This window comes from Schistocerca serialis, chromosome 3 (genome assembly GCF_023864345.2).
Source record: "Schistocerca serialis cubense isolate TAMUIC-IGC-003099 chromosome 3, iqSchSeri2.2, whole genome shotgun sequence".
Classification (NCBI taxonomy): Eukaryota; Metazoa; Arthropoda; class Insecta; order Orthoptera; family Acrididae; genus Schistocerca; species Schistocerca serialis.
In genome coordinates this window covers 785,226,876-785,252,886 of record NC_064640.1, presented here as the reverse complement: position 1 = coordinate 785,252,886, position 26,011 = coordinate 785,226,876, and the positions used below count along the sequence as shown (strand labels likewise).

The 26,011-nt window shown below is 42.6% G+C and overlaps 1 protein-coding gene across 1 annotated transcript in view; it reads left to right on the top strand.

Moving 5' to 3' along the window:
- The window catches only part of LOC126471228 (nose resistant to fluoxetine protein 6-like), a 292,721-nt gene that overhangs the window by 219,355 nt on the left and 47,355 nt on the right, over positions 1–26,011 (top strand). The window contains exons 5-7 of the mRNA XM_050099351.1: positions 8,537–8,745; positions 17,162–17,244; positions 25,302–25,495. Of these exons, the coding sequence (XP_049955308.1) occupies positions 8,537–8,745; positions 17,162–17,244; positions 25,302–25,495 (486 nt within the window). The remainder of the gene's footprint in view (positions 1–8,536; positions 8,746–17,161; positions 17,245–25,301; positions 25,496–26,011) is intronic.

Below are 26,011 nucleotides of genomic sequence, written 5' to 3'. Positions count from 1 at the left end.
GCTTGAGGCGCTGTTGACTAGGCGCCAGCGTCAGTTGATGCTAAGATGGCGACCGCTCAACAGAAAGCTTTTTGTGTTATTGAGTACGGCAGAAGTGAATCGACGACAGTTGTTCAGCGTGCATTTCGAACGAAGTATGGTGTTAAACCTCCTGATAAGTGGTGTATTAAACGTTGGTATAAACAGTTTACAGAGAATGGGTGTTTGTGCAAAGGGAAAAGTTCTGGACGGCCGAGAACGAACGATGAAAATGTAGCACGCATCCAGCAAGCATTTGTTCGCAGCCCAGGAAAATCGACTCGCAGAGCTAGCAGAGAGCTGCAAATTCCACAATCAACTGTATGGAGAGTCCTACGACAAAGGTTAGTTATGAAACCTTATCGTCTGAAATTGGTTCAAGCACTGTCTGCAGCTGATAAGATTAAAAGAATCGATTTCTGTGATTTTATCCTTGCTCAAATGGAAACAGATGAATGTTTCGTTTCAAAGATTGTGTTTAGTGATGAAGCAACTTTCCACACTAACGGGAAAGTCAACCGTCACAATGTCTGTATATGGGGCACTGAGAATCCGCGGGAAACAACTCAGTATGAACGTGACTCGCCTAAGGTGAACGTTTTCTGTGCCATTTCAGCCAATAAAGTTTTTGGTCCCTTTTTCTTCGAAGGTGCTACTGTAACTGGACTACAGTATCTGGAGATGTTAGAGAATTGGCTGTTCCCTCAGCTCGAACAAGAAGCACAACAATTCATATTTCAGCAGGATGGAGCGACACCACATTGGCACTTATCTGTCCGTAACTACCTGAACGTCAACTACCCGAGGCGATGGATCGGCCGCCAGGCAGCCCGTGACAGAGCACTTCATCACTGGCCTCCAAGAAGCCCTGATCTTACCCCCTGCGATTTTTTCTTATGGGGGTATGTTAAGGATATGGTGTTTCAGCCACCTCTCCCAGCCACCATTGATGATTTGAAACGAGAAATAACAGCAGCTATCCAAACTGTTACGCCTGATATGCTACAGAGAGTGTGGAACGAGTTGGAGTATCGGGTTGATATTGCTCGTGTGTCATGCTCGGGGGCCATATTGAACATCTCTGAACTTGTTTTTGAGTGAAAAAAAACCTTTTTAAATACTCTTTGTAATGATGTATAACAGAAGGTTGTATTATGTTTCTTTCATTAAATACACATTTTTAAAGTTGTGGTATTCTTTTTGAATCACCCTGTATTTTCGTGCTGTTTACATAAAACAAAACAAAATTACAAATCTCAGGGCCGATTTGACTGGGCGTAGACACGACTCAGTTATTAAGGGGAAGGAGGAGGAGACGAATCGTATCGCCATTATTCTTTATCGTTCCTCGTATACTGGTGTCGGCGGCAGGCGCTGCGTCGGTGCGGCGCGTCGCGTCGGAGCTGTGCTGTGCGGATTGGCTGCCCCCATCAGCAATCGCGGCTTTGCGGCGGGGCACAGGTACAATCTCCGCGTTGTCTGCCCGTTGTCGGCTGCGTGGGCGAAGTTCTGCTCTCACGGCGTCGGAAGGCGGATGTTGGCGATGGGTGGCGGAGCACCCATGTCCTCTCGCTTCCACGATGCCTCCACGACTCCCCTCTCGCTTCTCTTCCATCTCTCAGCTCAACTCCTCTTCGAAATGTTCCTCCTTTCGGCGTTATCATTGGAGGATGAAATTTTCAATGCAGCCCAATAACAGATCGCCGTTTCATCGCCACGTCTCTCCTTGCGGGGTGGAAATTTCCTATCTGGCGTAGGCTGGCGTGTGCCTCGTAAATTGGCACCTTTCTCACAATTTCGAATTCTTAAGATGTTTTCCAGCATTCCGAGGCTCTTGGGGCAGCAGCTGCACAACACTTCTTTATAACTGCTATCTCTGCGTGAGCCCTGGACAGACTCATGTTTGGGTTCCATCTCAAAATCTGCCGGCGTCCGTCATTTATAAGGAATGTCCTCACTGTCGAGGAAAATATCTTCTTAAGAACGCTGGCTTCTTTCACACGCCTCCCTGCGCCGAGTTCCCGCGCTGTTTTGCACGCTCCTCTGTGCCCGTGAGGTGCTGGAATTGTCGGTACATCCCTGTTTCCTAAGGCAGGTAAAATGACCGTCGCAAGGCCAGAAGAACTCGTATGCTTCTGCGCGTACATTCTTGGCGTTCCGTCGTAATGGTTGCAGGTGTCCATCAGCTCTCGGGACGCTTCTGGTTGTCAGACGGGCCCTTTGCATCGTGTCCCTCCTTGAGCGAGGCGAGGACGTCGGCCCGGCTTCCCGCTGTGTGCTTGCAGAATGACTGCACCCAAGGGCTCGTCCCAGGGAGTCCGGCCCCTTCCTCCTACACGGCTGCTCGCGGTGACTTGGCGAAAGTGGCTGCGGTATTACAGTACTTAAAAGTCCTTGCTGTTGGGAGATATGATTGTTAAAGAGCCTTTTAAATTTGTCGAAAGGTAATATGTTTTCAACACATTGAGCCGAATCCTACATCAGCAAGGCGGTCGTTCCAGGCTTGGACTTGAAGTTATAGATCATTCTTATCTTCACTAGCCAGTAGCACATCATCAGCATACAGTACATACTACTACAATCGGAACCAACTCAGACCAAACCCTTCGAAGACACAAGTGTGTGCCTTTCATTTAAGGAACAGGGAAGCTAATCGTGAGCTACATATTGCATGGCCAGGCATCCAACTCCAGCATCATCACGCACCTAAATACTTGGGAGTCACTCTCGATAGAACTCTGACATTCAAAACTCACTGCAAGAACAGCAAAATGAAAATCTCTGCTCGAAACAACCTAATTCACAAACTAGCAGGGACACAGTGGGAATCACATGCACAAACTATTCGCTGTTCTGCAATGGCACTGTGCTTTTCTACTGCTGAATATGCTTCCCCAGTCTGGTACAGGTCATCTCATGCCAGACAAGTAGACATTGCTCTCAACGAAACCTGCAGGTTGATCACAGGTTGCTTAAGACCTACCCCAACTGATAAGCTCTACTGCCTGACTGGAATAGGAATGGGTACGCAGAACAGTGGCTGCCAACATGGTGAGACTGAAAGTGGAACAGGACAGTGCCCATCCACTGCACGGACATAATCCACCACAGCAACGGCTGAGATCGCGAAAGAGCTTCCTGATGACATCCGAGAAGCTCACCATTTCACCAGAGAAGGCAAAGCTGGAGTTATGGAAGAATCGACGCCTCACCTGCAGACGCCGGAAGCTGAAGAACTACCACCTGGACACAACGAGAGCTGGCTGGTGTGGAAATCTTTAAACAGATTACGATCAGGAGTTGGACGATCCAGAGACAACTTGAAGAGATGGGGCTTCATAAAAGAAGATACGTCCTGTGATCGTGGACTAGAACAAACCACAAGCCACATGCTCCAGTGCCTTTTGTTCCCTACATCCTGCATGAAGATTGATCTCCTGTAAGCCACTCCAAGCGCCTTGGAGGTTGCAAAGTACTCGGCACATGTAATATAAATACAATTTGTGTATATATATGTACATATTTATTGATGTGTATGGCTACTGTAAATTTGTATGTTTCTGATTGGAGAATAAAAGCATACAGTAACGTCCAGGGTGAGGTTTTCTGCAGGTTTCTTGTGACGGTATCCATGACTGATAAATAGGAGTGGTGAGAGAGCAGAGCCTGATGAACTCCCACAGAAATAGGGAAGTCGTGAGATAGTCCGGCAGCTGACAGCTTTGGGTTCTGGTAGAGCAGACTGACCCACCTAACGAGCTCTTCAGGTACTCCATGCTCTCGCAGGGCAAGCCAAATTAACTCGTGTTGCACTCGGTCAAAGGCGTTTTCGAGGTTGAGAAAGGCAAAGTTTAGATGTTTTGACTTCTCAAATGGTTCAAATGGCTCTGAGCACTATGGGACTTAACAGCTGAGGTCATCAGTCCCCTAGACTTAGAACTATGTAAACCTAACTAACCTAAGGACATCACACACATCCATGCCCGAGGTAGGATTCGAACCTGCGACCGTAGCAGCAACTCGGTTCCGGACTGCAGCGCCTACAACCACTCGGTCACAGTGGCCGGCTTTGACTTCTCATGGTGCTTTCCGATAAGCAGGCGAGCTGCATGGATAGCATCTGTCGTCCCACAGCCCTTCACCAATCCACATTGATTGATGGAGACACTGATAATTTATTAATTATTAAATAATTATAATTATTAAATTAGAGCAGCATTCGTTAAATCTCATTACACTATCTGATTAAAAGTATGTGGAGACCTATTACTGGAGATTAATATGGGGTCTGTCCACCATTCACCTTCGTTTTTGTGGTATCATCTTATGAGACCAAATTGCTGAGATCATCGGTCCCTAAGCTTACGCACTACTTATTCTAACTTAAACTAACTTACGCTAAGGACAACACACACACCCATGCCCAAGGGAGGACTCGAACCTCCGACGGGGGGAGCCGCGCGAACGGTGACAAGACGCCTCAGACCACGTGGCTACCATGTGCGGCTTTTCCCTTTGTGGTGGCTTGAACTCAGCTGGGGACCCTTTCAGTCAGGTATCTCAATGCCTCTGGAGGAACTGAGCTCTCTTGTCCGACCCATTCGGATCTTCTTGCTTCTCCGCTGACAACACAATATTCCCTGCCTCCTTTGATACCATTGAGTCCCCCTCACATGACATCCGCATGCATGTAATGCGACATCTCTGAGAAAAGTTGTGGGACTGACAACACTGCGAGCTATATGGCAACGCTGTTTTGTAATACTTGTGTAGACAGGTGTGTTCATCCCTTCCAGATGCTCAGTCCGAGTTTCAGCTCCGTACAGCCGTCAGGTGATTTTTAAGAGCGCCATCAGTGAAGTCGTAATTTTGTTGTGTGTTACGGAAATGGAGTAGCAAATTTTAGAGCAACGTTATGCCACAGAGTTTTGTGATAAACTTGGGGAATCTCAGAGTGCGACGTTTGAAAAGTTGAAACAGGCCTATGGGGGACGTTCCTTATCAAGAGCACAACTAATCAGCTTTGAAAAATGGTGCCATGATGACATTTTAAATTTTCACAACACTGTAGTATGATATTCACTGCAAATGATCAATGTATCAGATGATTAGTTTTTTGTAATTAAAACATGGGGCCTGGTAGGTGGATGGGTGGAAGTAAATGCATCAGTTTGTATTGTAAAAAGTTATAACGATTCTTAGGCTGCGTTCACACTGCCGGCCGGGCCGGGCCGGGCTGACGCGTACTGGCTCGGCTCGTGCCTAGCCAGCTCAGGCCGACGAGTAGTGCATTCACATTGCGTGCCGCGCCGAGCCGGGACGGCGAAATGGGGGAAAATCCACTTCTCCGATTTTCATGTTTTAAAAATTCTTAGCGGTATATAAGACTTCGCCACATCGTTTTATGAACTTATTTTTTCCTTAAAAGCGTTACTTACGTCGTGAAAAAAGAAAAAGTCTACTTTTCGTTTCCCGTGATTTCTTAGTTTCATAACGCTTCCCAACCGATTTTGAAGAAAGTATGCGGCTAAAGAATCTGATTTTTGTACACGTGGTAGTGCAACATCTTAGCTTCGTATTGAATCATTTATCTTTCCATATTTCTTAACAGTCATTGTGAAATGATGCTATTTGTCAACGTTGTGCACTTGATTTACAAATCTTGTAGTGAAAAAGTTATGTAGCGGGTAGCTTACTGTTACATCAGTTTTAGACCATACATTGTTGGGAATGAAATGTAGCTAAAAGTACCAAAAAGTTTTTGAAATGATAATGATACTGATATCTGTCTCTGGTCTCAAGTAATGCGAGCTATTCAGTGGCGTCAGTGCCGCGTCCGCAAGCCACGAAGTTCGCGCGGTTACAGCTTGGTTTAGTGTAGTCGTATAATGCAGGACAGATAAAAACTAATTACTAGTGATCAGCGCAGACCTAGTGCCGGTCCCTCTTATTTTTTTAATGGTCTCATTCTCTAGATAAATCTAAATGTATAAGAAATTTTCCCTCGGCTACTGGACAATCATCTGCTATGCTTTTATAATTGGCCACACGTTGCATCACAAAAGACAAACAATTATTTGTCATCAACATCCTACAATTAGTATGATGTACATTTCATATTTCGCACTAAAAGATAACTGAAGCGCAATTCTGTAGTCTCGTTGTCTACTTTGACAGAAAAAATAATGGAGAGTTAATGAAACTACTGTAGATCGGCACAGATGTGCGTTTCATTGTTCTTCATTGTTTTTTTTTCTTTCTTCCTTGGCGGGCTGCGCTGCACTGTCAAGGTAATCCCCACTCTTTGGCTAAATGGCTGGCGGGAGGCCAAATAAATAAATTTAAAAAGATCTCCACCCTTCGACAGCTGACAAGCAAGTCAGCAGAAAACGCAGCTGCAGTCAACAGTTGCTCGCCTTTAGCTGGTCTGTGCTGTCGTGTAGAACAATGTCTTCACTCTTTTATTGGTATTGTTTTGACTCTGTAGTAACTCGTCGAGTTTTGAAGTACAGAAGAACTAGGAGGTTATGGATTCATCCCATGAATAGCGACAGACATTTAGGAGAGTTTTTTTCTTTATATGAAGAACTTAAAAACTATCCTTAAAAATTTTATTCAAATTACAGAACGAATCATAATACATTTCAGTATGTGCTGCAGAACATTCAAGACAAAATTTCTAAACAGAACAGTGTGAACGCAGCCTAAAGATATGCCATCATTGTCCAAAGCTGAAAGGTGGTATCCCATTCTCCAGTTGACCCAATTATAGAATATGAGCCAAATTTTGTTTATGATATACTGAACATATTATGATATACTGAACATATTATATATACTGAACAGATTAAAAAAAGAGTTAGTTACAAAAAAATTACTTTAATAATTAAATTATGAAATGGAACTTAAATTTTCACAAAACTCTAGGAATCTATGCAATCTGAAACTCACATACCTATGATATTTTTTAAATATTCAAGCAAGCATGTTTGTTTTCTATTTCTTCTAGACTCTATGGCAATCATTTCTTGTCCCAGATGAGCAAGTTGAACTACTGTTCTGTCCTCAAGTCTATGGGCCATCATATATCTCCTGAAAGTTTCAAAGGCTTTAGCTGCCTTAGTATATGAGGGCACAGGGTCATCTTCCTTGTCACTGTCACTTTCACTACCACTATCATTCTCCAAGCTTCTCTCTCCAGTCACCTCTTCAATACTTTGTACTCCTGTGGTTGCCACATTGTCATTCACAGCCACAAACTCCTCAAAAGTAACAGAATCACTGCCTATTAATTCCTGAAACTCTTGCAAATCACTTGCAAAATCTTCCACAGGAAGAAAAGTAAATGTCTTATCCGGCATTAAATTGAAAAACGTGCTGGTTTCGTCTGCGTTATAAATGTCACGCAGTTTGTAGCCATGTATCAGATTAGGAAGAGTCTGCATCCACTGAGTTACAGTTGGTTCATCCACACTTTTACTTTCTCCACATTCCGCTTTGTATACAACACCATGACGCTGTCGAAATTTATCAATCCATCCACTGGACGCCTTAAAACTTTCCATTCCTAACTGCAGTGATATTTGAAGCGCCTTCTCCTTCAAAATAGTTCCGTTTGTAGGAATGTTTGCAGCACGTGCTTCCTGAAACCAAGTTTCTCCATTTCGTCGTAAGCCGATGGTTTTAAACGCATATGTTTCAAATTTCCACAATTCTCAAACCCTTCCATTATCGACGATCTGTTTTTCATAATAGTGTTGAGTGTTGAGGGGGCCAATTCAAATTGCTTCGCTAGCTCCACGCGACTCACACCAGGAGATGCCGCCACTTTTTTAATAACAGAAACCTTCTCCTCTAGAGAAATGTTCTTCCGCTTTTCACTCATGTCCACTGATGAAAGCTTAAAAAAAACGTTATATCGAAGACACACTCTCACTAGACACACTATCACTAGACACACGAACTGTTTGCTGCTCAGCTCACACAACACGCTACGAATACGAAGCATCGACTGAAATGGCGCCAAAAAGACCACAAGCAGAATGTGCGTTAAATGTCACGTGACCGGGTTCTGCCGCTGACATATGAAACACGCTGAGCGCGGGCTTTCCGAGCCGGTGCAAACTGTGAATCCACAGAACGGAAAACGATGCATCTACATCCAGTCACTTAAACGTTATAAAGAGGTAAATAATTGACCAGGGTCCCAAAAATATGAGCGTTAACGGAGGAAACTGTAATATAGAGGAGACGCAGTAAAGAGGAAAATTTAACATCGTTTATATGGGTTTTTAGTCGGGACCGATAAAAACGGACGTAACACAGAGGAAAACATTATATGGAGGAACGCTATAAAGAGGTTTCGCCGTTGTTCAATAGAGAGTATTTTGAAGAGGGTAAGGTTGTTTTGTAAGCAATTTGAAAATGTATAGCTTCTAAAAATAATTCCGGTTTTTTTTATACCCCCTCGTGTGTAAGTTGTAGAGTGCTCGGCTTGAGCGGTTCGCTTTGCCCACAGCCGGGGCACCGCGTGCCGCGCTTCTCGAGCATCAACTGGGGCGTGTGCGTGCCGCGCTCGTGCGGCGCAGAGGACGTGCAGCTGTCGCTGGAGGACGCGCTCGACTCGCACACGGCTCGCACCGGCGTCAGCACGCGCGTGCGCGTCAACCCGCAGATGTGCTACGTGCAGCAGTCCTGGCTCCCGCCCGCCTCCTTCCTCATCGTGGGGTGAGTACCCAGCAGACTCTTCTCTCTAAACTACCAGGTGATCAAAAAGTCAGTATAAATTTGGAAACTGAATAAATCACGGAATAATGTAGATAGAGAGGTACAAATAGACACACATGCTTGGAATGACACGGGGTTTTATTAGAACCAAAAAAAAATACAAAAGTTCAAAAAATGTCCGACAGATGGCGCTTCATCTGATCAGAATAGCAATAATTAGCATAACAAAGTAAGACAAAGCAAAGATGACGTTCTTGCAGGAAATGCTCAATATGTCCACCATCATTCCTCAACAATAGCTGTAGTCGAGGAATAATGTTGCGAACAGCACTGTAAAGCATGTCCGGAGTTATGGTGAGGCATTGGCGTCGGATGTTGTCTTTCAGCATCCCTAGAGATGTCGGTCGATCACGATACACTTGCGACTTCAGGTAACCCCAAAGCCAATAATCGCACGGACTGAGGTCTGGGGACCTGGGAGGCCAAGCATGACGAAAGTGGCGGTTGAGCACACGGTCATCACCAAACGACGCGCGCAAGAGATCTTTCACGCGTCTAGCAATATGGGGTGGAGCGCCATCCTGCATATACATCGTACGTTCCACCAGGTGTTTACCAGCCAGGCTGCGGATGATGCGAATCTGTAACATATCGGCGTACCTCTCACCCGTCACGGTAGCAGTTACAAAATCAGAATCACGCATTTCCTCGAAGAAAAAAGGCCATATAACGGTAGATGTGTAAATCCAACCCGTACCTTGAGTTTCTCGTCGTGCAATGGAGTTCCCACGACAGTTCTATGATTTTCGGTAGCCCAAATTCTGCAGTTGTGGGCGTTGACAGACCCTCGGAGCGTGAAAGGAGCTTCGTCGGTCCACAACACGTTACTCAACCAGTCGTCATCTTCCGCCATCTTTTGAAACGCCCACACCGCAAATGCCCTCCGCGTCACTAAATCGCCAGGTAACACTTCACGATGCCGATGGATTTTGTACTGATAGCATCGGAGGGTACGCCAAAGTGCCAACCAAACAGTTGTGTATGGAATGCCGGTGCGACGTGCAACTGCTCGAGCGCTGACTTCCCCGTGCATGGACGAACCCGCTACAGTCTCCATTTCTTCCTGAACTGTCTCAGCAGCATTACGCCTTGTGCTCGGTCGGCCACTACGGGGTCTATCGTCTAAACAACCCGTGACTTCGAACTTCGAAATCATTCTCGCCACAGCAGCATTTGTCAACGGACCTTAACCCGTTCGAATCCCCGTCCTATAGCGATAGGATCGTAACGCTGAACTAGCACATTCCCCATTCTGATAATTCAGCTTCAATAAAAGCGCCTTTTCAGGTAACGTCAACATGCTGCGACTGCTGGCGCATCTGATTCTCTCTCTCATTACAGCTCCCTTTAAACACGATTGTCATGCGCAGTCACTGACGGTTCACTGTCCAGCGCCATCTGTCGGACATTTTGTGAACTTTGTTTTTTGTTTTGGTTCTAATAAAACCCCATGTCATTTCCCATGTCATTCCAAGCATGTGTGTCAATTTTTACCTCTCTATCTACATTATTCCCTGGTTTATTAAGTTTTCAAATTTATATGGCTCTGAGCACTATGGGACTCAACTTCTGGGGTCATCAGTCCCCTAGAACTTAGAACTACTTAAACCTAACTAACCTAAGGACATCACACACATCCATGACCGAGGCAGGATTCGAACCTGCGGCCGGAGCGGTCGCGTGGTTCCAGACTGAAGTGCCTAGAACCGCTAGGCCACAACGGCCGGCTAGCCGAAAACAAAAAAACATAACACAATATTGAAACTATCACTCCAAAGGAATCCTTCGGTTAAAACAGGGGACACAAACATCAAACGAGCACATTTTACATGCTATCTTGGGGTATATAAAGATGTCAAATTGAATTTTCACGAAGACATAACGCTAACGACAGACAAAGCAGAAAAATACTACATAAACTGACGAGGCTAAATTCAAAACAGTACATACTACCTCTAACCGTCATGCGGACGACGACTGTGCGCTCTTTGAATCAGCACTCAGTTTCGCAGTTAGCACGTTGGCACACGAACTGAACCTGGTCACTAACAATGCATCAGTAAAACGAGGGGACAGAAGTGTCCTACTTAGGCTATCAGGAGCCTTCGTCACCACCTCAGTGGACTCACAGTGTTTGGTGCTCGGAATATGCCAGATAGGTATCATTCTCTCCAATTGTCGGTATTGGTTGAATGCCAGATAGTTTGATACTCAACATACTAGTTATTGGGAATCCCTAACTGCTTGCAAAGTACTTTCCTGTATATAAATATATTCATTTAAATGACGAAAGAACTATCGACGGTAGTTAGCAAGTAGCCTGATTTTTTACTAACATCGAACGTCGATATTTTGTCTTTAACATCGATGTTAAAATGTTTCCAAGACTTCAGTATTGGCACTGAAACATCGATGTTTAAACTCCCAACACTGATATTTTGTAAATACCGATGTTCTCTAACATCCCTACTCTACTATCATCAGTCACTTGCATTCAGCAGCTATACCTGCAATTATGACGTTGACGACGGCAAGGTACCAATGTTACTGGAGGTAGAGAACACTTGCTAATTTAGACACGGCACCCACCGATCATAATCCTTCAACCAGCAAGGCCAAAAGTGTTTACTTTTTAGCTCGTGTTGTGGCTCGTTTGCTTTCGCATCAAAAGTTGCAATGTAGTTCTTCATAGGTACTGTTTTTCACTCATACCAGTGGCCTGCAACACCGTTCCTTCACAAATGATGCTGCATGGAATATAACCTTGTGACGTCGGTACTGACAATTTTCTGAAGGCACTTTCACGCGAGAAACTTTCTTGTCTCAAGCACTACTCGTGGTGAGTGTGTCTTCTGCAGCGACCCTGATGTATTATTCTTGTAGTGAGACTAAATTTCATGAGTGTAGGTTTGTATTTATCCGTAACCGCCAGAACTGCGTCAATTTTAAACATTTTTGGCTAAAATTTTTTTGTGAATATATAAATTCCGTGATAACCAACAACTCCACTGTGTTTTTAATCTAAAAATTCAAAAGTATGAAACTTTTTCTCTAATTAGATTTATCCACTGAATTCAGAATGCCACGAAAAATTATAAAACAAATTTTCAGCCACCTGCAATTTTTTTACGACTGGGTTGAAATTTCACCACTACCTTCCCTTAATCACTTGCCCTTTGGAATTGCGTCTTTGTCAGGAATTTATCGACGATGTCTCGAGCAGTTGATTCAGCACATTCTCTGTTGAAGAAACAACTTCGATGACAACTTGGTCGTGGGCTCCATGCGAGAGGAGCATTTACGAAATCTGCAAACTGGAAAACAGTTTTTTCGTCAAAGATGCATTTCTTGGGACATGTGCTAAGCAAAGGTGGTCTTGCTCCTACAAATGAGTGCATCAGAGCCATCGTCCACATATCGGCCCCCAAAAACCTGAAGGAGCTCCAGTCGTTTTTGGACAAACTTTCTTATTACGCTAGGTTCATGCCCCAGGCCCGCACATCTGCCCTCCTCTTTACTGACTTCACGAAAAATGCATCAAATTTGTGTGGTCTGTAGATTGTTAACAGGCTTTGCAGTCCGTCAAGCAGTATTTGTGCTTTGCTCCCTGTTCGACTTCCTTCACATTGGGTAAACCATTATCCCTGGCCACCGATGCACTCCAGTATTGCATTATTACAGTTCTGTCACATCAGGACCTGGATATCACTGAGCAACCCACGCCTTACACTTCAAAGTGGCTTTATGCAGCGCAATCTACTCGTAGTCAGAAAAGGAGGCATATATATATATATATATATATATATATATATATATATATATATATATATACAGGGTGAGTCACCAAACATTACAGCTGGATATATTTCGTAAACCACATCAAATACTGACGAATCGATTCCACAGACCGAACGTGAGGAGAGGGGCTAGTGTAATTGGTTAATACAAACCATAAAAAAATGCACGGAAGTATGTTTTTTAACACAAACCTACGTTTTTTTAAATGGAACCCCGTTAGTTTTGTTAGCACATCTGAACATATAAACAAATACGTAATCAGTGCCGTTTGTTGCATTGTAAAATGTTAATTACATCCGGAGATATTGTATCCTAAAGTTGACGCTTGAGTACCACTCCTCCGCTGTTCGATCGTGTGTATCGGAGAGCACCGAATTACGTAGGGATCTAAAGGGAACGGTGATGGACCTTAGGTACAGAAGAGACTGGAACAGCACATTACGTCCACATGCTAACACCTTTTTATTAGTCTTTTTCACTGACGCACATGTACATTACGATGAGGGGTGAGGTAAACGTACACACGTGGTTTCCGTTTTCAATTACGGAGTGGAATAGAGTGTGTCCCGACATGTCAGGCCAATAGATGTTCAATGTGGTGGCCATCATTTGCTGCACACAATTGCAATCTCTGGCGTAATGAATGTCGTACACGCCGCAGTACATCGGGTGTAATGTCGCCGCAGGCTGCCATAATACGTGTTTCATATCCTCTGGGGCTGTATGCACATCACGTTACACATTCTCCTTTAACGTACCCCACAGAAAGAAGTCCAGAGGTGTAATATCAGGAGAACGGGCTGACCAATTTATGCGTCCTCCACGTCCTATGAAACGCCCGTCGAACATCCTGTCAAGGGTCAGCCTAGTGTTAATTGCGGAATGTGCAGTGCACCATCATGCTGATACCACATACGTCGACGCGTTTCCAGTGGGTCATTTTCGAGCAACGTTGGCACATCATTCTGTAGAAACGCGATGTATGTTGCAGCTGTTTGGGCCCCTGCAGTGAAGTGAGGACCAATGAGGTGGTCGCCAATGATTCCGCACCATACATTTACAGTCCACGGTCGCTGTCGCTCTACCTGTCTGAGCCAGCGAGGATTGTCCACGGACCAGTAATGCATGTTCCGTAGATTCACTGCCCCGTGGTTTGTGAAACCCGCTTCATCGGTAAACAGGTAGAACTGCAACGCATTCTCTGTTAATGCCCATTGACAGAATTGCACTCGATGATTAAAGTCATCACCATGTAATTGCTGATGTAGCGACACATGAAACGGGTGAAAGCGGTGACGATGCAGTATGCGCATGACACTACTTTGACTCAGTCCACCGGCTCTCGCAATGTCCCGTGTACTCATGTGTGGGTTTATGGCAACAGCAGCTAACACACCAACTGCACCCGCTTCTCCTGTGACGGGCCTGTTACGGACCCGTTTGCGTGCTACGACCATACCTGTTGCATACAGTTGGCGGTAGATGTTTTGCAATGTGCGGCACGTTGGATGCTCTCTGTCCGGGTACCGTTCTGCATACACCCTGCAGGCTTCAGCTGCATTTCGTCGACACTCGCCATGGATGAGTATCATCTCCGCCTTTTCAGAGTTCTAATACACCATGGTCACAGTTCCTACAACACTACACTATCACTGACGTCTGGTAACACGGTGTACTACAGTTGGTCTGCGTGCGGAGACTAATGCAGAATAACAATAGCAGCAAGCGCTACATGCGGACACTGCGACAGCTAGACCAAACCACAACAGTGCACTACAGCCACACGCGTAAACACGGTCGTTATCGTAAACATGTCCCTGCAGATGCTGCTCGCCGACCGTGGCCCGTGTTTGTTACAACACGCAACTGAACGTCGGAGGTTTCAAGCGTCAACTTTAGGTTACAACATCTCCGGATGTAATTAACATTTTACAATGCAACAAACGGCACGGATTACGTATTTGTTTATATGTTCAGATGTGCTAACAAAACTAACGGGGTTCCATTTAAAAAAACGCAGGTTTGTGTTAAAAAAACATACTTCCGTGCATTTTTGTATGGTTTGTATTAAACAATTACACTAGCCCCCCTCTCCTCACGTTCGGTCTGTGGAATCGGTTCGTCAGTATTTGATGTGGTTTACGAAATATATCCAGCGGTAATATATATATATATCCCTCCTTTTCTGACTACGAGTAGTTACATTGCGCTGCATAAAGCCACTTATATATCCCTCCTTTTCTGACTACGAGTAGTTACATTGCGCTGCATAAAGCCATATATATACCCTTATGGAAAAAGTTCAAGGCAATCGTAAAATGCGTTTTAGACAGGTACGTGCCGAGTAAAACTGTGAGGGACGGGAAAAACCCACCGTGGTTCAACAACAAAGTTAGAAAATTACTGCGAAAGCAAAGAGAGCTTCACTGCAGGTTTAAACGCAGCCAAAACCTCTCAGACAAACAGAAGCTAAAAGATGTCAAGTTAGCGTAAGGAGGGCTATGCGTGAAGCGTTCAGTGAATTCGAAAGTAAAATTCTATGCACCGACTTGACAGAAAATCCTAGGAAGTTCTGGTCTTACGTTAAATCAGTAAGTGGATCGAAACAGCATATCCAGACACTCTGGGATGATGATGGCATTGAAACAGAGGATGACACGCGTAAAGCTGAAATACTAAGCACATTTTCCAAAGCTGTTTCACAGAGGAAGACCGCACCGCAGTTCCTTCTCTAAATCACCACACGAACGAAAAAATGGCTGACTTCGAAGTAAGTGTCCAAGGAATAGAAAAGCAACTGAAATCACTCAACAGAGGAAAGGCCACTGGACCTGACGGGATACCAATTCGATTCTACGCAGATTACCCGAATGAACTTGCCCCTCGCCGCCGCCCCCCCCCCCCCCCCACTACACTACTAACAGCCGTGTACCGCAAGTCTCTAGAGGAACGGAAGGTTCCAAATGACTGGAAAAGAGCACAGGTAGTCCGGTTTTCAAGAAGGGTCGTCGAGCAGATGCAAAACTATAGGCCTATATTTCTGACATCGATCTGTTGTAGAATTTTAGAACATGTTTTCTGCTCACGTGGCTGCTATGGGTGGCCGCCTTGGGGCCATTTTCTTTTCTTCATACTCTTTACATTCCAACAAGATGATGGGATATTCCACTAGGATACTGCACCTGCTCATCAGGAAGGAAACCCAGACTCTACTCTGTAGGAATCAACATGGATTCCGGAAACAGCGATCGTATGAGACCCAACTCGCTTTATTTGTTCACGAGACCCAGAAAATATTAGATACAGGTTCCCAGGTAGATGCCATTTTCCTTGACTTAGTTACAATTCACAAGGAAAAACTGAGCAACATTTTTTCAAAGATACAAAATAGGTTGTCAGATTCTTTTGCATAAAGAAGCAATTTCTAGCTCATCAATTAAACTTTAATAAAACAATTGACACATCTGCCAACAATAAAACAAAGAAATCTGTTTTACAAGTTAAATGATGATATACTACATAAGTAGCTGTAATGCATTAATTTATAACACTGTATAGCAACAGACCTGTGCAAAGTGTTACAATATATGAGACATTGTGTGTTGAATAATTTTACTCATGGAATGCAATGTGGGCTGTATTCCTACTTGATTTTTTAATGTGCTAATTGTTTGCTTATAGAATTCATTTTGGTCTCCTCTCATCCTCACATCAGGTGATTGTCTGTCATATTGAGGCCTGAGTGAACTGCCCTTCCTTTTTATCTTCCCTAACTGTCCATCTTACCTTCCCAAGGAAGAAACTAATAGTTCCCAAGGCTAGGATAATGTAATTTTCTTTTATGTGCACATTGGCAGTACTAAATCTTTTGCTTCCTGAAGATAAATACAGCCCACCAATTACTTCTCAAAATATAACAGTTTCCTTTTCAAATGTCATAATTCTTATAAGACATTTGACATTTGAAAAGGAAACTCATGACAGCTGTATGTCAGAAATGATAATATATGTCTTGGTGATGATGCCTGGTACAAGTTATTTCACACTGATGATTAGGTTTCGTTAAGGTATGATCACATCTGGTCTTGAATCATACTTGTCCACAAGGCACTGTGCAGGCTAGTAATGGATCACTTAACTTCGTATGTACATCAGTTTAAGGTGGCTGCTATTGGTGGCTGCTTTGGGGCTATTTTCTTTTCTTCATACTCTTTACATTCCAACAAGATGATGGGATATTCCACTAGGATACTGCACCTGCTCATCAGGAAGGGCATATGTAAACATAATACAATGAGTCTTTTGCAGAATATTGATATTGGTACTATATATATATATATATATATATATATATATATATATATATATATATATATATATTTTCAAAAAGTGCTTGTTTAGTTTGATATCCAACTGTCCAGTTTAACTGATAATTAAAGGAGTTGTCATATTCTGTATTTAGATATAATGAAGAGATGTACGATAAATGTTCAACTTAATTGCTCTGGACAACATATGAGGATAAGCATTTATCATTTTTACCATTTTTCTGTTTCAGGTCACTGTTTGTTGTAATAATTGGTATTGCTGTAACTGCCACACTCTATGATAAAACTGACAAGAAGGAAGATAAATTTCATAGTAAGTATCAGAGACACTGTATGAGCAAAAACGTGAAGCACCCAGAGGACACTGTCTAATGTCAATGAAAGATCATATATGTACACACCATTGGCCGGAACATAAATGGTTGGGGTTTCAGTTCTCTGTGACAGGAAAAATGGTGACTGCAGTGCACTAGTGTTGTCTGTGTTTAATGTTGTTACCACACCTGGTATGCAGTTTGAGCAGTGTAAGATTCTGAATGATCACTGTGAAGGACATGATGATGCCACATACTCATATGAGACAGCGTTATTAGCAACTGACAGAATTTGAAAGTGAGCTCATTGTGATACTCCATTTGGCTGCCTGGTCAAATCGTGCAATATTCAGATCCGTCAGGCATTTGGATGTGACAGTGGCCCGATGTCGGACTGCATGGGAATGTAAAGGATAGGCATTTCTGTCGTTAAGGTTACAGTTGACTGTATCTGACCACCACAAGTTAGGACCATCATACTGTGCACCAAGCCCATTGCAACCCCTCCAGATCTGCATCTGCCATCTGACTACAAGTAAAGGACTGCCCCCAACATTCTGGGTCATCCTACATCAATGGTCAGAGACTAGCAGTAGGCAAACCAGGGAATTACAATCCCATGCATAAGCTGCTGTTAACACAACAACACAAATGGCTGCGTTTGGAGAGGTACCTTACCAGGAAGCACAGACTGCTGGTGAATGGTGTCACATTGTGTTCAACAATGAGTTGTGGTTCTGCACTATCTCAGATGATCACCGTTAGTGAGAGTGGTGGCGATCTGGGGAGAGGTCCCATTCTTCCAATGTAATGAGGAGCACAGTGGTGTTACTACTGGCATCATGACGTGGAGAGCCATCAGGCATGACTCCAGGTCAGGGCTGGTAGCTTTTGAGGGAACTCAGATGGCACACTTGTATCCTCATGTGTTACCTCTCATGACAGTATAGTGGTGTCATTTTTCAACAGGACAGTGCTTGTCCACACATGGCAAGTGTCTATGTGAACTGTCTGCATTATTCTGAGGTACTCATGTGGCCAGGAAGGTCCTCAGATCTGTCCCCAGTGGATCATGTGTGGGACCAGCTTGGATGTCAACTCTGTGCCAGTGACACTATCCAGGACATTAAGGGCCAGTTACAAAAGTAATTGGCTAGCTTGCCCCAGGAGAGGATACAATGGCTTCATGACACCATTTACAACTGAATCAGGACATGCATCCAAGCCAGAGGGAATGCAACATCACGGTGATGAGTGAGGTGATACTGCCTGTAAATTTGACTTGATATTGTAATCACTGAAATAACATCATACACCCTTTGAATTGGTGAAGTTTCTTTAGTTTCCCCCTTCATTTTATTTTCTTCACACACACACACACACACACACACACACACACACACACACACACACACACAAAGACATAAACCACCACCACCACCATACATACATCACTTCCATGTCCACATTCCAACACCCATGTCAACAGCATCAATCACAACTTTCTTATTAGAGCTCATTAAATGTTCTTCAGTATTTGTATACCTTCAAACAATTTAATTTCACAAACTATATGAAAGTAAGCATATTTTGACCATAATTTCTTCATTATATATAAGTTTCTGCTATTTCCTTAAGTTTATGAAGAGAAAGGAGCCACACAAGACCAAATCTGAAAAATAGTGGATGAACTAACAGTTTATAGTGTAGTTTGATCATTTTTATCAGTTGTATGAGCAAGTGTGGCATCCTGCTGGAAAAAAATATTAATCTGTATCACATGGGCCTCTTCTGCATTGTTGTTGTTGTTGTTGTTGTTGTTGTTGTGGTCTTCAGTCCTGAGACTGGTTTGATGCAGCTCTCCATGCTACTCTATCCTGTGCAAGCTTCTTCATCTCCCAGTACCTACTGCAACCTACATCCTTCTGAATCTGTTTAGTGTATTCATCTCTTGGTCTCCCTCTATGATTTTTACCCTCCACACTGCCCTCCAATACTAAATTGGTGATCCCTTGATGCCTTAGAACATGTCCTACCAACCGATCCCTTCTTCTAGTCAAGTTGTGCCACAAACTTCTCTTCTCCCCAATCCTGTTCAATACCTCCTCATTAGTTATATGATCCACCCATCTAATCTTCAGCATTCTTCTGTAGCACCACATTTCGAAAGCTTCTATTCTCTTCTTGTCCAAACTAGTTATCGTCCATGTTTCACTTCCATACATGGCTACACTCCATACAAATACTTTCAGAAACGACTTCCTGACACTTAAATCTATACTTGATGTTAACAAATTTCTCTTCTTCAGAAACGCTTTCCTTGCCAATGCCAGTCTACATTTTATATCCCCTCTACTTCGACCATCATGAGTTATTTTGCTCCCCAAATAACAAAACTCCTTTACTACTTTAAGTGTCTCATTTCCTAATCTAATTCCCTCAGCATCACCCTACTTAATTCAACTACATTCCATTATCCTCGTTTTGCTTTTGTTAATGTTCATCTTATACCCTCCTTTCAAGACCTATCCATTCTGTTCAACTGCTCTTCCAAGTCCTTTGCTGTCTCTGACAGAATTACAATGTCATCGGTGAACCTCAAAGTTTTTATTTCTTCTCCATGGATTTTAATACCTACTCCGAATTTTTCTTTTGTTTCCTTTACTGCTTGCTCAATATACAGATTGAATAATATCGGAGATAGGCTATAGCCCTGTCTCACTCCCTTCCCAACCACTGCTTCCCTTTCATGCCCCTCGACTCTAATAACTACCATCTGGTTTCTGAACAAATTGTACATAGCCTTTCGCTCCCTGTATTTTACCCCTGCCACCTTCAGAATTTGAAAGAGAGTATTCCAGTCAACATTGTCAAAAGCTTTCTCTAAGTCTACAAATTCTAGAAACGTAGGTTTGCCTTTCCTTAATCTAGCTTCTAATATAAGTCATAGGGTCAGTATTGCCTCACGTGTTTCAAATATTTCTACGGAATCCAAACTGATCTTCCCCAAGGTCGGCTTCTACCAGTTTTTTCATTCGTCTGTAAAGAATTCGCGTTAGTATTTTGCATCCGTGACTTATTAAACTGATTGTTCGGTTCGGTAATTTTCACATCTGTCAACACCTGCTTTCTTTGGGATTGGAATTATTATATTCTTCTTGAAGTCTGAGGGTATTTCGCCCGTCTCATACATCTTTCTCACCAGATGGTAGAGTTTTGTAAGGGCTGGCTCTCCCAAGGCCCTCATTAGTTCTAATGGAGTGTTGTCTACTCCCGGGGCCTTGTTTCGACTCAGGTCTTTCAGTGCTCTGTCAAACTCTTCACGCAGTATCTTATCTCCCATTTCATCTTCATCTACATCCTCTTCCATTTCCGTAAGTATTGTCCTGAAGTACATCACCCTTGTATAGGCCCTCTATATACTCCTTCCACCTTTCGGCTTTCCCTTCTTTGCTTAGAACTGGGTTTCCATCTGAGCTCCTGATATTCATACAAGTGGTTCTCTTGTCTCCAAAGGTCTCTTTAATTTTCCTGTAGGCAGTATCTATCTTACCCTAGTTAGATAAGCCTCTACATCCTTACATTTGTCCTCTAACCGTCCCTGCTTAGCCATTTTGCGCTTCCTGTCGATCTCACTTTTGAGACGTTTGTATTCCTTTTTGCCTGCTTCATTTACTATACTTTTATATTTTCTCCTTTCATCAATTAAATTCAATATTTATTCTGTTATCAAAGGATTTGTACTAGCCCTCATCTTTTTACCTACTAGATCCTCTGCTGCCTTCACTACTTCATCTCTCAAATGGCTCTGAGCACTATGGGACTCAACTTCTAAGGTCATTAGTCCCCTAGAACTTAGAACTAGTTAAACCTAACTAACCTAAGGACATTACACACATCCATGCCCAAGGCAGGATTCGAACCTGCGACCGTAGCAGCCTCGCGGTTCCAGACTGCAGCGCCTAGAACCGCACGGCCACTTCGGCCGGCTCATCTCTCAAAGCTACCCATTCTTCTTCTACTGTATTTCTTTCCCCCATTCCTGTCAATTGTTCCCTTATGGTCTCCCTGAAACTCTGTACAACCTCTGGTTTAGTCAGTTTATCCAGGTCCCATCTCCTTAAATTACCACCTTTTTGCAGTTTCTTCAGTTTCAATCTACAGTTCATAACCAATAGATTGTGGTCAGAGTCCACATCTGCCCCTGGAAATGTCTTACAATTTAAAACCTGGTTCCTAAATCTCTGTCTTACTATTATATAATCTATCTGAAACCTGTCAGTATCTCAAGGCTTCTTCCATGTATACAATATTCTTTTATGATTCTTGAACCAAGTGTTAGCTATGAATAAGTTGTGCTCTGTGCAAAATTCTACCAGGCGGCTTTCTCTTTCATTTCTTAGCCCCAATCCATATTCACCTACTACGTTTCCTTCTCTCCCTTTTACTACTACCGAATTCCAGTTACCCATGACTATTAAATTTTCGTCTCCCTTCACTACCTGAATAATTTCTTTTATCTCATCATACATTTCTCTAATTTCTTCGTCATCTGCAGAGCTAGTTGGCATATAAACCTGTACTAATGTAGTAGGCGTAGGCTTCGTGTCTACCTTGGCCACAATAATGCGTTCACTATGCTGTTTGTAATAGCTTACCCGCACTCCTATTTTTTTATTCATTATTAAACCGACTCCTGCATTGCCCCTATTTGATTTTGTATTTATAACCCTGTATTTGCCTGACCAAAAGTCTTGTTCCTCCTGCCACCGAACTTCAGTAATTCCCACTATATCTAACTTTAACCTATCCATTTCCCTTTTTAAATTTTCTAACCTACCTGCTCGATTAAAGGATCTGACATTCCATGCTCCAATCCGTAGAACGCCATTTTCCTTTCTCCTGATAATGACATCCTCCTGAGTAGTCCCCGCCCAGAGATCCGAATGGGGGACTATTTTACCTTCGGAATATTTTACCCAAGAGATCGCCATCATCAGTTAACCATACAGTAAAGCTGCATGCCCTCAGGAAAAACTACGGCTGTAGTTTCCCCTTGCTTTCAGCCGTTTCTTCTGCATTAGTTCTCTGTTAAATTTATCTCATAAAAGGCATAATGTGGATATGTACTCATTTTTCCCTGTTGAAGATATTTTAGTGCGTATATGAACAAAACAAAACTGAAGTCAGAGGAAAATGAAATGTTTGGTTCAAGTGTGATCTCATGTTAGAGAAAAGACTTATCAAAATAGTTAGTTGGTTTATTTGAGAAAGGGGACCAAACAGTGAGGTCATCGATCCCATCGGATTAGGGAAGAATGGGGAGGGAAGTCGACCATGCCCTTTCAAAGGCAACCTAAATCAGGACGGCTGGATGCAGGTTTGAACCATCGTCCTCCTGAATGCGAGTCCAGTGTACTAACCACTATGCTGCCTAGCTTGGTCTTATCGAAATGACCATTATAAAATATCTTCCTTCAATTAACACTATTCAAATAAGTAATGACAACCCTGTTTTGCATGTTTGTTTCACGAATTGAACAATTCATGAAACAAACAGATCATGTTCCATGAATCTCAACATGAAACATAAAATTATGGAATGTGAAGTAGTCTGTGACTACCTTAGTACCAAGACACCTCTATTATAAAGTGCCAATAAAGAACGAGAATTCAGCAATCAGTCACAAATAAAATCTTCATTTTATTGCAGATCTAGATTTCAGCTTTTGAACATCTATCTTCAGGGTATTCAAACTGAGTCATATAGACTCGTCATGTTTATGACAACAAATGTTACTACATGACTTTAACACATACATAGCCAGAGAATCAGACTATGTACATGTTTAAAGTCATAAGGTAACATGAAATTTCCTGGCAGATTAAAACTTTGTGCCGGACCGAGACTCGAACTCGGGACCTATTCCCTTTGCGGGCAAGTGCTCTACCAACAGAGCTATCCAAGCATGACTCAAGCCCTGTCCTCACAGCTTTAATTCTTGCCCACAAAAGGCAAAGGTCCCAAGTTCAAGTCTCGGTCCAGCACACATATTTAATCTGTCAGGAAGTTTCATATCAGTGCACACTCCGCTGCAGAGTGAAAATTTCATTCTGACATATGGTAACATGCTCACAACTTACTGTCTACTTGAATGAATAGTCACCACCAAACTGCGGCCATGAATATAGCTGACGACCCAGTTGCAGAACACTTTGCTGGCCCCAATGTCTGCAGTTTTCCACACCTGTCTCCACCCTGCCCCAGGATCCTAATTTCACCATCCTGCAGCCACACCTTACTCACCATGGTCTCCCCTCCCTCTATTCTGTCCCATCTCCCCTACCAATTCACACAATCATCATCATTGTGCTCTTCATGAACTCACTAAAGCTGGTGGCTGTGAGTCACACTCTTAATCTCTCCTCCAGTGTTGTGTATTCAGCCAGCATACTGAGCAGATGTTGCGGGGGCACTCTAGCTAAAAAGGATCCAAGTATTTGTCTGAAAGCTAGCAACATTTTCAGTCTTACCTGTGCACCTGTGGTTTCAGTGCCTCCTTTCCTAAATTAATGGTGTGGCAAATTGTGTATTCAATGATTGATAGAATGCGTATTTTAATGTGAACAATATTTCCTAGAATATAGCACCAACAAGATGTTTTTATCCTCAAAATTGAGTTATCCAGATAACTTGTAAAGGTGTCTCTCACAAAAGTGCCTTTAATTTCAGGAGATTCTCGGATTCATAAGATTACTGAAACTGACTTCCATTGGCAGCCTGAAATTTCATTAAAAACTAAGTACTCTGGTATATGATGCATTGTGTCCATATATTGACACTGTGAAATATTATACTTGCTTTTGCACAAAAGTTGCTTTCTTGATTATTGCTCAGAATAACACAAACTTTGAATGGAATATTATCAAAAAAGGGGGAAACATTATGGAAACAAAATAAAAATTAACAAATTTTTCCCACTAGATGGCACTCTAAGTGTCATAACATAAATGAGTTTGGCTACAAATGACAAATGAATTGCAATGTGATGGCTATGATGTGAGTTGCACATTGAACCAACCATACTGTGCAATGTACATGACTGCCAAGTTCAGCAGTTATCAGTTGTAGCATTTTTAGTTAGGTAACGTGGCTAATTTTGTATGGGACCAATGCAGGATATTTTGTAGAATTTTATGCACCATGCCCACAGTCATGTCTACAGGTCAGGCAATTCCCTGGGCACTGCATGTCTGCAGACCACTGCTCGACCCCTCCTGCAATGCTGTGGCCACATCTTCTACTGACATCAGCTCAATTGTTTTCCTCCCTCTGTCACCACTTCAAAAGAACCTGTCTTTTCAAATTTTGTAAAAATTCTCTTCAGACCCTTGGCAGACATCAAACCAATGTCTTTTTCACACCCTTGAATGTCCAAACTTCTGCAGAGCTACAGGTGCACAGTCACTGTTTTCGTAAAAGAGGTCTACCTGCAGCATGCACAATCCTGCATTAAGTCAGTCATGCCGAGTGTGTCAGACACAAACTGAGGAACAGCCATGTGCTCTGCATCTTTTATTTTGCATATTCTGCCATATACAGTGCCATCTAGAGGTAAATTTTTCATTAATTTTTTTTGCCATAATGTGTCACCCTTCTTTGATAATATTCCATTAGAATTTGACATCATTTTGAGAAGTGGTTCTTTTTTAAAGAATTTTAAACTGAAACTTCAATTAAAATCACTCTGTATATACATCAGTGACTTTTGCTTCATGTTCCAGTTGTTTTAGAGTAATAAGAAAATTATACAATGTCCATGAATTCTGTAGAAACAAAGAACATGCATTAGAGCTCATTCATCTGTACTGACCTGTTAGTACAATATTCTGCTACATTTCAGACATTGTACAAGCAGAAGCTCATTTACACTAATCATGTCTATTATTTTTCAGACTCACATATTACATGTACTTAAATGCAGCATTTCTATGTGTGCTATGTTACAGGGTAAGTCTTTACACTGGGTAACATTTTGTCCATTATTATTTTCAGGTCAGAAAATGGAACTTTTAGAATGCTTTTCTCTGAAGAAAAATGTAAGGAAACTGATAAGCATGGAAAGATCTGCAGATGATATTGAAAGTGTCCATGGAATTCGAGCAATTAATGCTTATATGCTGCTGCTTTCACACAAATCAATGGCATTATTCTTCAATCCTTACATGAACCGCACCGACATGGCAGAGGTATTATTTCTCATGATTGTGAAGTGAATGTGGTTGAATCACACTCAACACAATAGTGGTAGAAGTAGTTCAGGAATGTCAGTATTTGTGAAATGACATAAAAATTATTTTCCTAAACACTTTAATGGTAACACAGTTGCAAGAATTTGTCATACAGGAAGAATTAAGCTTTTCAGGGATGGCTCAAGTACTATCTCAAGAAATGATCTCATTGCACATGACACTTCCACTTCACCCTATGTAACATGTCATTAATAGGTTTATGGATACCATGCAGAGGAAGGTGTGTGAAGGGAAAGGGGGTGTATCAGTGTACAACACATTCTCTCTATCAAAAAGTTGAAAGTGCATTTTGAACTGATAATTAACACAAGTTAAAATTACATGCATCTCCTACTGCAAAGACTGCAGCTTCATGAACCAGTCTCTGCAGGTACAGAATGTGATTTTCTCCACCTCCAGCACACAATGAATAATCACTCAACTTCGGGAGTTGACAGTGAGTTAAGAAAAGTA